The following is a 13,206-nucleotide window of genomic DNA, read 5'->3' as shown; positions in this document are numbered from 1 at the left end:
ATGCTTGAACAGAAGTAGGGTGCAAGTCCTTAACATGGTTTCGTGGAATATCTGATCACCGTGACATTGATGATAGTTCTAATTTGGCTCCGGTAGGTACCCGGTGCAGTGCACTGGATCCGGTTTTGAAGTGGCGGCCATTGACTATGAAAACTTGAAGTTCTTCATAGTATTCTTAGACTTCACCTCAACCCACCATACCTCATCCTTGAGCTGGCCTACTACCCGAGAGTACGCGCTTCCGCAGGCCACGCGATATTTAACACAAAATCGCGTTTATATCAACTTAGGCAGTGCAAGTATGGCCACTGTACTAGAGGTACGCTTGACCTCAGCCAATGTCGTTAATTGTATTGACTCGAATGCACAAGGATGAAATGATTCCTGAAACGAAGATTCCGCTCACCTTCAAATGGTCAGGACGCGAGTACAAGGTAGATCTCCTTGGATCGGATAGGTAAACTGCGGAACCGAATAGCTGCCAACCAGGGATGGTATCCATAGTACTGACTCCGGTTTTCCAGAGTATACGACCTCAAGACTTCGCTGATGAGTTTGACAAAGGTTCCACCGGAGAGGCAGAAAATCCTTGGTCTCGTGAAAGGAAAGCTACCCCCAGATCAAGAGAGAATGTCAGCGTTCGCGATGTCTTGCACAATATATTCTCTGAACCACATATTTCGCAGTGCAGATCTACGAATCGCGGGGAAATCATTCACACTTATAGGAACCCCTGAAGGTGACGAGATCAAGGACCCTTCAAGTGAGCCACTACTTTCTGCCTTCGGTACATGTGCTAACACACGGTCAGAGCTGGAGTTCCTTCCTGATGTTGTCAACGATCTTGATGTAGACTTCACTGACAACCCCGCTGCCGCTTCGGTTTATATAAATGACCAACGAAATATTCGCAAAGTCAGAGAAGCAACCGAGAAACTTCAAATTAATATCATTCATCCTCTGCGAGACGGAAAGCGTTTGCTCGTGCTGGACATCGATTACAGTAAGCCAATTTTGAGCCTTTTCACTTCCTGAGAATAAATTTTATGCAGCTATTTTGGACACCAAACCACTGACGTCTGGCTCATTGCCTCCTGCGGAATGTGCGAGACCTGGCCTCCATGAATTTCTAGAGACCATATACCCTTACTACGACATCTGCATTTGGTGAGATTCATTCGCCTCATGAGAGTGACTTCTCACAGCCAATCATCAGGTCTCAAACTAGCTGGATATGGCTTGAGGCGAAACTCGTAGAACTTGGCATGGTCGGATCCACCAGGAACTATCAGGTTTTATTTGTGCTTTCATGGTGACAAGTTACGGCTGACATCGACTCTAGATTTCATTTGGTACGACTATCCACTTTAACACTCGCGTAAATAATTGAAGATGCCTAGTCCTCGACAAAACTTGCATGTTCACTGTCTTTACAGAACGAAATGGTCAACCATATGCACATCATGTTAAGGCATTGCAAATCATTTGGAATCACTTTCCCCAGTTGTCAGTAAATTTTGGTTGGAAAATCGAGAATACTTTAACCTTCCTTTTTAGTTCAGCGAAGAACACCATTCACGTGGATGACCTGGTAAGAGGATGTATGACTCGTCTTTATTGTCTCTAATTCCATCATAGAGTCGGAATTTTGCCTTGAATCCGAACGAAGGACTGAAAATCCATGCATTCAAGAATGCTCATACAGAGCAGGCTCAAGCTGATCGGGAGCTTCCGAAAGTAGCCCGTTACATGGTGCATATTGCTGCTATAGAAGATTTCCGGACGTTGCGTCACAAGGCATGCGTCCCGTGTTTGTTGTTCTACTCAAAATTTGCTCACCAGTTTCAAAGGCCTGGAAGCATGAATTAAGGCGACTCCCGCAATCGTGACGAAGACGCGCTCGACCTTACAGTACGTGCTCGGATCAGGTTGTAAGATTCATACCAAGAGACATCGACACATGAGTAGGAACAAGTAACATTGTTGTACATGATTTTTGTAACATAACAATTTTGTGACAAAACCGTGCTGTATTTGTACAACTTTTCGTAGTATTATCGATATGTTGTTGCGTAATTAATTTCTTTACCAGCCCGTTCCTATTTCATTCAGTAAAGTTTAAACTACCCTTCTGCAGTCCAGGAAATCATTTGGTACCCAAGTGCGTTACGCCCATACTACGCGTGTCATGTCATTCATGTGCACTTTATCTTCGAAATTCTAGGCTCAGATTTACTCTCAGTTCATGCTTGGAGTTGACCTACGATGGGATCGACTTCGTTGGGCATACGAGTTCGACGTCGCGATGCGAACAAAGAGCGCGTCTACCTTGAACGGCCTCAGCCAAGCGGAAAAGAACAAGGCTCAGTGCTCCTTTGAACCAGGCGAGATCGCTCACGTCGATGGTGGCGGTGGAGTCACTACTGCTTTCTACGAATTCTTGGATCGTAGCAAGTTTCCACTGACGTCAATGGAACAGCGATACGTGCGCGTTCTTATCGACACCGCCCCCGATATTAGCAAATATTGCCTCGTCCTTCAACGTCTCAGTGCGGACACATTTATTGTGTGCTACATCGCGTCGTTCGGTGGTGTTATACACGGCACCGGCCTGTCTCCCATAACCCGGTTTTTTTCCATGGCTATGGGTGATACACCTCCGTGGCCTCCCAATTCAAGGCCTCTGCACGTGGTTCCAAGGTGGATTGGATCTGGCTTCGTATTTGGTGTTCCAGTGGTCAGGAAAAACCTGTCCAAGACCACTCATTCCCGTGCTTCTCTTGCCCACGGAGAACTGCAAAGAGTAAGATCATTTATTGCAAAACGGCTCAAGGCAAGTTCGGTCACCTGCTTAGTTTGGCAGTGTGGAATGAAATGTTTTTACAGCTCTTTCAGCAAGTCAACGAAGAATTGCGCGCAAAAGACCGCGAGTGGCATAAATTCCGCAAGAAAACTGGTATAAAAATCGACAGCCAGGTGGACTTCACCGTGATGCTGGATGAGGATCACCCAAGCAGGGTAGCCTGTGACCCTACGATACCCAGTGAAGTACCTGCCCCCGGCGACGTCGCGGAATGTTCAAACTTCAAAAGCATGCTTCGGATGAAGCGTGACATTAAAGGCAAGGCGAAATTAACCTCGGTAGGGATGAAGGATTGTAACACGAGTCTGTTCTTAGTACCTTCACTCCACAAGCATCGCTTTCTGGATGTTCCTCCAAGCAATCACTTAGCCTGGTTGCTACGATGGCACCGACAAGATATTATGACTTCACGACTCTACCTCAGGCATCTCACACCTCGATTCGACTCATCTTATCCTGTACTCCGACAACTCCCACTCCCATTTCGGTATGTGAGACCATAACCGATACAATTACTACGCACTGTAATCCGCAGACTTTGGGAGTCCACTCAGTCCAACTTAGTTCACAATGTCAAGGGTTCCTAATCCCGCATACTTGGTACATATTGAAGGAAGGACAGCGGTCCTAAGCCCCGAGGTTGTCAAGTTTTGCACGATTGTAATTCCATTGTGGATGTTGCAATAGAGACGTCTACTAGCATCAATATACTTCTGAGGTTGTAACACCGTTCACAACAAGATCGAAAGTCATCACTGAGGACGGCAGTACTAAAGACATCGCTAAGTATAAATCGGTGTATATAGTTTTGTCACATACCAGGTTTTGAAGCAATGAGAGCGGGCAGAGAAGCATTCGGAGGTCGCAATATACCACTGGCGCTGTCGAACTGCCAGTGGTTGTTGTTCGCGACTTCAAACAATGACGGCCGTTCAGCAAGAATAGTAAAGAGTGAGCCATCGAGCTTACTTGCAAGCACTTCCTTTCGTCCCAGCCCAAGTAATTTCTGGGCTTCCGTAACGTGGAGGCATGCAAACGCTCGCGAAACAAGCGTGAACGTGTTCTTGCGGAATGCATCTGACAACAAACTCGATAGGATGAAACTGTAATTACATCTATACATACCGAGGAAGTCGTTGACTAGCAGACCGACAGTTTTTCCCAGCCTTGGATCAGGGAAGTCGCTTTGCTGCGACATCTGGAAAAGCTCTTGGGCTCGCGAGTAAGTATTTTCATACTTTCGTTCCGAAGCGGATGCCAAGAGTGCCGCGAGTGCACGCGACAGTGGATGCAAAGACACATTTTCAGGTAAGCGTGCAAGGGCATGTTGAGCAGGTGTTCTGGAGCAAATGTTACAAAGGAGTACAATCAGGCGATGGGTCTCACAAGTCATCCAGCACCATATAAGCTAGGACCAAGGGGGCAATCAAAAGTAGTCTAGAGTAGCTTTTGTCGTTTGAACCCTGTTGCAGGACATTATCAAGATGCCGTCATGTTTATGAGGGGCATCTCAAGGAGCGCTCACGTTCAAGTCGTGAAGTTCAGCGATATTAGTAATGCCAATGAAGTTCCTTTGCTCGGCCAGATCAGATAGCTGGGGGAAAATTTGTTGGTATATATCTTGGGCAGCGGGGAGTTGTGGGGGGATTTCAGCCGCGCTGCCTGAACTGTTGGATGATACGGTGGGATCCGAGGATTCCGCCGAGGAAGCAATGATGGAATCTCGAGCTTCATCACGAAGTTCTGTTGCGCTCATGGGAGGAGGTGTGGGTGGTGCTTGAGCCATATACTTAAGAGATTGATGCTGATGCTGAATACCGTGACTTTGAATCGATGATGATCACATTCAGCTGCTGCTTACTAAGCAACGGTACTCTGTGAAACACATTCAAGCGCACTACAAAGTAGTACAAACCACCTAGTCTCCCGTAGGCAGTCCCAATAGAAGGAAGACAGTCGTTCCTTCTGTAGTACTACAAACATGGATGTGCTCGACGAAGAGGTCGAATCGATATTATATATTGGGAGAGAAGTCTCAGGTAGGTCCAAGCTGCGCGAACCTCACCAGCAAACGTTTCATCGGCACACGTAGTCTACAAGATCCCCCATCTGAAGGCCAACGAGGGACATCGTGCTAACGACTGGGGAGACCTTGCACAGCCTCTATGGAAAGGTAGGCTGCGCATTGTCGAGAAGTCGACTGGTGCAGCGCTGATGTTTGAAGATGCTCAGACGGGTAAGCACTGTTAGCTTGTCACCGCGTACTAGTGGATGATTGACGCGACTGCAGGCGAATGTGCGTTCCAACATCAGTAATCATTATAGCATCCTGATGGGGATTTAGTGTTCGCCCGCGCACCTTATGACGCTCTTAAGCCATGCGTGGAATCCGTCCTTGATTCATCCCGATATTTTGTAATCAGGGTAGAGGATACTGGCAAGAAGGCCTATATTGGGATGGGATTCGCTGAGCGAACAGATAGCTTTGATTTCAGTGAGTGCTCTCCTTTCATTTTGCTTGCTATATTGACAATTGCTCTCAGACGTTGCATTGCAAGATTACACCAAGTGCGTTTAGCGAACGGTAAAATTAAATTTCAATCACTCACCTACAGTACGCCCATGCCTAGGCGTTTGAAGGCTGCTTTGAGCCCTCCTAGCCCCTCTGAGGAAACCCCTTCTCCTCATATCCCGGTTGGTCCAAAGAAGGACTACTCTTTGAAAGACGGCCAGACGTTCTCTATATCCATTCCGGGAAAAGCTAGTAAATCATCAACACCTGGGACCAATTTGCTAGGTTCCTCCACCCAAAGCACTGGTACCTCGGGGGGAGCAGTACCGCTATTGCCGCCCCCGCCTTCATCAGGAAGGAAGAGATGATCTTGTACGACCCGAAGTATTTTGGTATTTATCGTACCTACTGTCTTCCATGAAGACCGAATTTGCACCAAAAATATACACATTCAAGACAAACGTTCAGATATTATCTCTCTTGGGCGGCAGCTCCTGGATTTTGTGAGCCCTGTGTTCTTCTGCGCCGTGCTTGCTTTTGAACGCCTGCAATGACATACTGTCACGGTGGGAGGTAGTTCGCTTGCGTCCTTTACTTACTTGCTACTTGCTTTCAAGTCGTCGTAAATGAACATGCCACTCTGTCAAGGGTTCTGGCTATGGACTCGAGAAATATCACTTCTACTGATTTAAAATACTCTCGGTAGGACATGAACCGGGACTACCATCTTGCAGGGTGCTAATTATGTAGTATCTCAGAGACAGTCTATTCAATCTAGTGTGTTGCCTCTGGTAGCCTTGGTGTCATCCCCATCCCATCAGGAGCATCGTGAATGTCACCGACAGGGTCAGGAGCAGTGGAGAAAATTCATGCCTGCCGGTTGATAGGCGATGCAATTGGTCAATGAGCGTGAAATGGCCATCTTCCGCGGAGGCACATCTCATAGATAAGAAATGAGCCATAAGATGGCCTTGCGAAGAGGTGGAGTCATGATATGAATCCAATCATGGAACTTGAAAGTGGATGATCAGTACACAGCCCTAATCTCCGGGAACCTAGTGGAGTGTGAGCGATGACTACGAAGCGAAAGAACAAGAGAGGATGAGAGGAATGCAGCCTCTGTCACGCATAGCATCCTAACAATACATCAAGGTAGTGAGATTGAGACTGATGCTACTGTGCAGTGGCCGATAAGTGTATGTGTGACTGTGTCACCACTGACCAGTAACCACAAATAATACCTCGTTAAGTTCCTTGTATTGCCACTCCACTGGCAGACGTCCAGTCGGTTCGCAAGTTGGTGGTTCTAGCGTCAACTTGAAAGTTTCGGATATGAGTGACTTGGCGTTAAAAACCTTAACTCCACACTCTGTATTATGTAACAGACGTTCACGTGACCCCCGTAAGACTTGCTGACAATTCAATTCGTCACCGTGGTACTCGCTCTTCGCTATTCACAACAGCGAGCTTAGCTTCTTGTTCTCCTTCATTCTCAGATTCTCCTATCTGATTAACGGGAAAAGTTTGCACTCAAGATGCTGTCCAGAGTCACCCCCAGTGTGATGGGAAAAGCCACTTTCAGAAGCTCCGTAGGACGGGCTGCTGCCTGCGCTCGCAGAGGCTTCGTGCAACCCTCTGGTGCAGACCGTGCACGCGTCGTCGAAGATATGCACTTCAAGCTGGAGGTTCCTAATCGTGAGAGCAGCGTGACACAAAAGACACGTCCCATATACCTCGATATGCAGGTATGACTATTTAATTAGATATTATTTGGTGTATTAACAAGGTCCAGGCTACCACTCCCGTAGACCCCCGTGTTCTCGATGCCATGCTGCCATTCCTAACAGATCAGTACGGTAATCCACATAGTCGAACCCATGCGTATGGATGGGAAGCAGAGCAGGCTATTGAGGTGGCACGCAAGGTAAGTCTGCCGGGTTTATCAGCATGAAAACGTCTCTTTGACATCTTCTAGCATGTAGCGGACCTTATTGGAGCTGAGACCAAGGACATCGTCTTCACTTCTGGTGCTACTGAGACAAATAACATGGCTATTAAGGGTGTCGCACGGTTCAATAAAGACAAGAAAAGACATGTTATAACGACGCAGACGGTAGGTTGAGCTGCTTAGTTTCATGACCAACGCTGATCGTCCCTGAAGGAGCACAAGTGCGTCTTAGACTCTTGCAGGAAACTCAGTGAAGAAGAATTTGAAATCACCTATCTTCCTGTCGAGTCTAATGGCATCGTCAATCTTGAGACTCTCGAGGCCGCCATCCGCCCTGACACCTCCCTCATTTCTATCATGACGGTAAACAATGAGACCGGTGTCATTCAACCAATGAAGGAAATTGGTGCTATTGTGCGGAAGCATCGTGGTGTATACCTTCACACCGACGCGGCGCAGGCTGTGGGAAAAATACCTATCGACGTTAATGAAGCCAACATCGACCTGATGAGCATTTCAGGGCATAAAATCTATGGACCAAAGGGAGTGGGTGCAGCTTATGTCCGCCGGAGACCGCGCGTGCGATTGGAACCGATTTTGAGTGGGGGAGGACAAGAGCGTGGGCTGCGCAGTGGTACCTTGCCCACGGCGCTGGCGGTTGGCATGGGTGAAGCAGCACGCATAGCCAAGCTAGAGATGGCGGTGAGCTCTTGTTCTTCGCACAACTTATGATGAAATCCGCACATGCGTTTGAAATGGCATTTGAATCAAGTGGCGTAATGCTCTAGGCTTACGGCCGTATGAGCCGCTAGCTTGGTAACGATTCCTGTGCAGGGGTACTGATCAAGTTCTTGTCTATCAATCCGCCTCCCGTTCTGAATCTGATACATATTCCAGAGGGATCACGCGCGGATCAAGCAGTTGTCGGATAGGTTAATCCAGGGCATCAATTCCCAAGTCGAGCATGTGGTTCGAAATGGAGATGTCAATGGATACCCGGGATGTGTAAACCTTTCGTTCTCATATGTTGAAGGCGAAAGCCTTCTCATGGCCTTGAAAGTAAGCATAGTGGCACCTCCGATGAGAGAAAATTTCATGGTTTTCGTTGCAGGATATCGCTTTGTCTTCTGGCAGTGCATGTACATCTGCGTCTCTGGAGCCTTCATACGTTCTTCGTGCTCTCGGTACGTTTTCTTCATGTGCGGACTTGTTCTGGTACCTGACAGTCATTTAGGAGCGGCGGAGGATATGGCACATTCGTCCTTGCGCTTTGGCATCGGTCGTTTCACCACAGAAGCGGAAATTGATTTCGTGGTGAATCACATCGTTCGCGTTGTTACCAGACTTCGTGATATGAGGTACGGTTTCACTTACATCTCAGTGCCTTCTGCTGTGCTCATCGCCTCCTTCAGCCCGTTGTGGGAGATGGTGCAGGAAGGCATTGACATCAACTCGATTAACTGGTCTCAACATTAATTATACTTCGCGCACGTTCTGCTTTGTCTGTCTTTTACATATTTGAGGATTGTTTTGCGTATAACTTTATGTATGACGATATAACTTGCAATGTAAAGAACTTTCTATGGATATTATCGGCGGTATCCGAGGTCTTGTCCGTGCACGATGACCAAATTCTTGGCACAACCGAATATAATGGCGAGTTGAATCTCCGCCATAACTACGCTCTTTCACTTTCAACCACCATGGCAAGACGCTTGTACCTTGGCAGTACGAAATTTTCTTCTTGTCACATTTTGGCATAAAACAATCCTCATCATTGTTTGTGTTGCACAGGACTTCCCCCAGATGCTCGTTCTGATGACGTGGCTAAGTTTTTCGATGGCTATGGCCGTATCATTGACTGTCGTGTCATGACCGGTTCGTCGGACAAGAGGCGCGCGCCAAATGCGGAACTCACTGGACCTCCATCAGGATTCGGTTTTGTCGAGTTTGAAAGCTCAAAGGTGGATCTAGCCACCATGTATCACGGTGATCAGTATGCCAAACTTTTATAGGATGCGGAGGACGCTGTGCATCATTTCAACGGCAAGCCATTTATGGGTGCCAAGTGCGTATCGTGGTCATCTGCAAATCTTTCACTGCCATGCTTAATTTTTTTTCGTTCCGTTTTTTTTCTTCAGCATCGTCGTTGAATTCGCCAAAGAAAGTCGCCCCCGTCGGGATGTCTATGAGAGTGACCGTGGATATGGGTATATTCCCCGACTCGCAAAGACGATATTATGCTTTCCCCTAACAAGTTGTATTTTTGTTTAGGGCTGCTCGCTCCCGCAGGCCTCCCGGTATTCGCCTGATCGTTTCTGGTATTTCTCGCGACACAAGCTGGCAGGTATGATCCTCTTTCGGTTTGCACCATTGGCAGTGTTCGTGGAGCATATGGCACTTCCATATTTCTGGAGATCGATCCGGCTGGTCATTTTGGAACTTGGATGGACCGCCAGTGTTTCGTTGATATTCACTTTCGCCGGCTTTGCCCGAACCCACCACCGAACCTAACCATACACTCCTCACTCAGGACTTAAAAGATTTCGGACGCGAGGCCGGTAGCGTGTCGTTTGCTGATATTGATCGCGACAACCCTGGCCAGGGGTATGTGACTCAAAGTTACGCGTTGTCTCTAGCTGACAGACAGTTACTCAGTATACTTGAATATCTATCGCGAGATGATGCAGACCGCGCCGTCAAGGATTTAGACGGTAAGGACCTGCGCGGTAGACCTGTCCGCGTTGCGTACGATGATGCCGTAAGTTCCAATTTGCAGTCACTTTGCGATGGTCCTTACCTGTTCTCTCAGCGCGGTGGACCTGATAACTACAGGCGGGAGGATCGTCGTGAGGAACGGCCTCGTGACGACCGATACAAAGAAGAACGCTACTACAGGGATGATCGTCCATCATATCGCCGCGAGCGATCCCGGTCACCTCCTCGTCGCAATGATTATGACGAACGTCGCCCCCGGTCTCCACCTCCGCCGCGGAGGGAACCTGATGAGAGAAAACCAGCAGGGTACGATGATTACCGACGGGGAGGTTATGATGATGACCGCAGAGCCCCTGATTATTATTATGACCGCCGCAGGGACGATGACCGGCGACGTGAAGACCGCGGTGGCAGACGCGACGAGAAAGACGACCGGTACGACGACAGGGCAATGAGGCACGCAAATGGCGATGGTGGATGGGCGCGTTAAAGGATATAGGCAGCCGCTGGATATTTTGCACTTGGCCGAGGGGCACCCCGTCCGTTATTGGTTTCCCCCTCTCTTATGATGGTCATGGTCTCCTCGAGCTTGGCGTTGGCGTATGTTGGGTCGAACCGAAGCACTGTTGTTTTGTCTTACAGAGGTCATTTTCCTCTTGGTCCGTATGTCGAACGATTAGGGTGAAGGCGTCCCGAATTTGGCGTGGAACCTGTACTTCCAAGCATCAACTGAAGGAGATCCAAGGCAGGGCGTGAGAATTGACGTGGGCATCATCTTCCATCGGTGGCGTGGAACCGCGGAAACTTGGCGGGAACGGTGACGGAATTAAAGAAGACTTCACGTGCCTACCTCGGTACCTGGGACCTTGAATGTGCCCACCAATGTGATCGTGTCCTTCGATTCGTCACACTTTAGTGCACGGTGGTTGACGTTTTGGGATATGGCAGATTATCTTCAGGTGTGTTGGTTTACTCACATCTATTGTTAGGGACATGTATTTGTAGGCATGTACAAACATAAGTGATGCAGGTTGTAATCAAGATTCAGTTTGCTGCGCTATGTATACAACAATCTGTGAATCATTCTCTATTCCCCACCATCCTAATTCTTGATCATCGTTTTGAAGAAGAGCTAGTGTATCGTCACCCATCCTCAACCATACGTACGTATTATCGCGGTTCCTTGGATTGTTGCCTACTCCCAAAGTTTTCATCAGTCTGAGGCGGAAAAGCCCCAATTTCATCGTAGACAGCACACGCAGCGAAGCTGGTGTGATGAGGCCCCCTTCCATTTCCGGGGTAAAGTGGCCTCCAGGAGGCTCAGAGCAGTGGTGAACTTTCACCTCTGTGGGTATAGTTAGAAAGGCGGTGACGAATTATCCTACAAGGACCTACCGATCAGATATCGACTTAGTCTGCCATCGCGACCAGCCGCTGACTCGGCGGGTCTACCGTGCTCTGTGGTACATAGCAAAATATTTGATGAATACGGAAAGTGACTCAAGTGGAGTCAAGACACTGACTCATGCACAGCATCTTCCATTGTGGATGTCCTTTCATTTTGTCTTCGTCCCGCCCAGGCACGGTCTTCGCAACGAAAGAAAGATAAAATAATTCACTGTCTGATCGTTCCTTTGCCGAGATCTTGATGACAAGGGAAATTAAACTCAAGGTACAGCAGCTTCGGTCCTGTGCTTACCACGGTTGCGTCAAGGACCCGTAAGGACGGAATCTTTGCTATGACTTGCTGCCTGGCAGAACGAGACGTGTCATTTGCTGTGAGCAGTAAGTACGTGTTTCTTCAGATAAGACGAAAATCTTGCGCTGACCCTCAGTCAGTGGATTTTTGGCGAGGCTCAACGTTTCGAGATTAGGGCACCACTCATATAATTGGTCAATATCGCGCGAATTATGAAGTTTGTTACTGGAAAGAGAGAGGACTGTAAGGCCGTGCAAAGGCGAAGGACAGGATTCCCGAGGAGGAATCCTTTCAATGCCGTTAGATGAAAGTACGAGTCGTTGTAATCTACGGTACCGGATTAGTTTATTGAAAAACCCCGCAAACACTGCACATACGAGGTACACGGCTTCAATGCCTCGCTTATATGTTGCCAATCTTCTAGTTTGTTGCTATCGAAATTGAGGATCTCGATACGGGCCAACGTTGTAGAGATCTTCGCACGTGATAGGAAATTTAGCCCATTGTATCCGAGTTCTGCTATGCGAAGTTGAGGCATGAGTATCGCTATGCATGTAAATTCTTCCCATGAAGTCGAGGTGCCGTTCAGCTGGAGCTCTGAGAGTCGCAGCCAAGCTGATGCGGGCAAGTGAGATGGAGGCGGCGTCAGCCGGTTGCGACTATTTATAGCGTCAGTATAATCAAAAGAGGAAAACACAAGGCTAACTTGAGCGCTAGCCGCTCGAGCTGATGCAGCTCAGCAGTTATCATCGCCACAGCGTCCCATTCAGACAAAAGTGTCGCAGATAGATCCAGGCCGCGGATGTCTTGATCATATTAATTCCATGATATTTGCGGGAAAATGCACTGGCTCACTAGGACATGTTGACAGGATTTCCCCTGGGTTATTCCCAGTAGAAACCATCTCGCCATCGAGGCTCACTTCGCGTAGTCGCTCCAGATTTGCAAATTTGCCTCGTATCTTGTCCAAGTCTACAGCTTCAACCTCTATGGCACCGTTTGAAGAGCCCAAAACGATCTTCTCCCGCGATGCAGTCCCATGCACAACTTCGACATACTTATTTTTCAATGCTTGCAAAAATGAATACCCGTAGCAAATGGAGGAAGATGGGCGAATGAATGATCCGCTGTTAGGTATTCTTGTGGTCGCTGAGCTGAGTATCAATGGGAGACGATATGCCCTTGATCTTACCGACAGTCAAAGTATCGTTTCCCATCCTTTATGCCATCATGTTTGCCGCGATTTGAGTCGTCCCATTCGATGCCGAGCCAAAGACCGGTGGTGCCGTCGACTGGTCCAACATACTTGACAGTTCCATAATGACCTGATGGAAGGTATATTCTTGACCTCGTCGCAGGAAACTCATGGTTCATCGGTCGAAGTGGTCCGGTGTGGTGAATCCTGAAATATGTGTTCCATACTACAGCTATACAGTTGAACGTGTCAATATCATGTAAGCATCGCC

General features: G+C 48.0%; 7 protein-coding genes across 7 annotated transcripts; 5 read left to right on the top strand and 2 right to left on the bottom strand.

Annotated features, from left to right (window-relative positions):
• The first annotated feature begins 121 nt into the window (after positions 1-121).
• Positions 122-2,099, top strand: DEU56DRAFT_765082 (HAD subfamily IIID h). The gene is made up of 11 exons (XM_041350968.1): positions 122-319; positions 372-457; positions 525-632; positions 687-763; positions 812-1,003; positions 1,053-1,167; positions 1,217-1,301; positions 1,400-1,506; positions 1,558-1,591; positions 1,639-1,797; positions 1,851-2,099. The coding sequence occupies exons 1-11, from the start codon at positions 302-304 to the stop codon at positions 1,887-1,889; spliced, it is 1,020 nt and encodes a 339-aa protein (XP_041215972.1). The 5' UTR covers positions 122-301; the 3' UTR covers positions 1,890-2,099.
• A 6-nt stretch (positions 2,100-2,105) lies between these two features.
• DEU56DRAFT_765077 (uncharacterized protein) lies at positions 2,106-3,504 on the top strand. The gene is made up of 4 exons (XM_041350967.1): positions 2,106-2,161; positions 2,225-2,833; positions 2,887-3,121; positions 3,179-3,504. Exons 2-4 carry the CDS (start codon positions 2,246-2,248, stop codon positions 3,364-3,366), a joined length of 1,011 nt encoding a protein of 336 aa, XP_041215971.1. The 5' UTR covers positions 2,106-2,161; positions 2,225-2,245; the 3' UTR covers positions 3,367-3,504.
• Positions 3,505-4,687, bottom strand: DEU56DRAFT_765070 (uncharacterized protein). Its single transcript, XM_041350966.1, has 6 exons — positions 4,389-4,687; positions 4,250-4,326; positions 3,989-4,203; positions 3,833-3,940; positions 3,683-3,775; positions 3,505-3,633 (listed from the first exon to the last, which is right to left on the bottom strand). Exons 1-6 carry the CDS (start codon positions 4,647-4,649, stop codon positions 3,566-3,568), a joined length of 822 nt encoding a protein of 273 aa, XP_041215970.1. The 5' UTR covers positions 4,650-4,687; the 3' UTR covers positions 3,505-3,565.
• Positions 4,688-4,738: 51 nt separating this feature from the next.
• Positions 4,739-5,878, top strand: DEU56DRAFT_765065 (uncharacterized protein). The gene is made up of 6 exons (XM_041350965.1): positions 4,739-4,902; positions 4,956-5,099; positions 5,154-5,159; positions 5,208-5,357; positions 5,407-5,431; positions 5,494-5,878. Exons 1-6 carry the CDS (start codon positions 4,845-4,847, stop codon positions 5,741-5,743), a joined length of 633 nt encoding a protein of 210 aa, XP_041215969.1. The 5' UTR covers positions 4,739-4,844; the 3' UTR covers positions 5,744-5,878.
• Positions 5,879-6,817: 939 nt separating this feature from the next.
• Positions 6,818-8,910, top strand: DEU56DRAFT_765061 (pyridoxal phosphate-dependent transferase). The gene is made up of 8 exons (XM_041350964.1): positions 6,818-7,120; positions 7,168-7,299; positions 7,351-7,488; positions 7,537-8,025; positions 8,221-8,382; positions 8,435-8,507; positions 8,558-8,681; positions 8,736-8,910. The coding sequence occupies exons 1-8, from the start codon at positions 6,911-6,913 to the stop codon at positions 8,797-8,799; spliced, it is 1,392 nt and encodes a 463-aa protein (XP_041215968.1). The 5' UTR covers positions 6,818-6,910; the 3' UTR covers positions 8,800-8,910.
• A 116-nt stretch (positions 8,911-9,026) lies between these two features.
• Positions 9,027-10,937, top strand: DEU56DRAFT_922419 (uncharacterized protein; the record flags this gene model as incomplete). Its single annotated transcript, XM_041358516.1, has 8 exons — positions 9,027-9,051; positions 9,118-9,287; positions 9,339-9,391; positions 9,465-9,533; positions 9,598-9,670; positions 9,857-9,930; positions 9,982-10,084; positions 10,136-10,937. 8 exons carry the CDS (start codon positions 9,027-9,029, stop codon positions 10,529-10,531), a joined length of 963 nt encoding a protein of 320 aa, XP_041215967.1. The 3' UTR covers positions 10,532-10,937.
• A 141-nt stretch (positions 10,938-11,078) lies between these two features.
• DEU56DRAFT_875647 (uncharacterized protein) lies at positions 11,079-13,158 on the bottom strand (the record flags this gene model as incomplete). Its single annotated transcript, XM_041355998.1, has 9 exons — positions 12,933-13,158; positions 12,596-12,879; positions 12,447-12,546; positions 12,118-12,399; positions 11,871-12,067; positions 11,741-11,817; positions 11,565-11,685; positions 11,437-11,499; positions 11,079-11,386 (listed from the first exon to the last, which is right to left on the bottom strand). Exons 1-9 carry the CDS (start codon positions 13,112-13,114, stop codon positions 11,079-11,081), a joined length of 1,614 nt encoding a protein of 537 aa, XP_041215966.1. The 5' UTR covers positions 13,115-13,158.
• Between the last annotated feature and the right edge of the window lie 48 nt (positions 13,159-13,206).

This window comes from Suillus clintonianus (genome assembly GCF_016758775.1).
Source record: "Suillus clintonianus strain FC179 chromosome Unknown DEU56scaffold_1, whole genome shotgun sequence".
Lineage (NCBI taxonomy): Eukaryota > Fungi > Basidiomycota > Agaricomycetes > Boletales > Suillaceae > Suillus > Suillus clintonianus.
The sequence above is the reverse complement of the archived record's forward strand: the minus strand, read 5'-3'. Positions and strand labels throughout refer to the sequence as shown.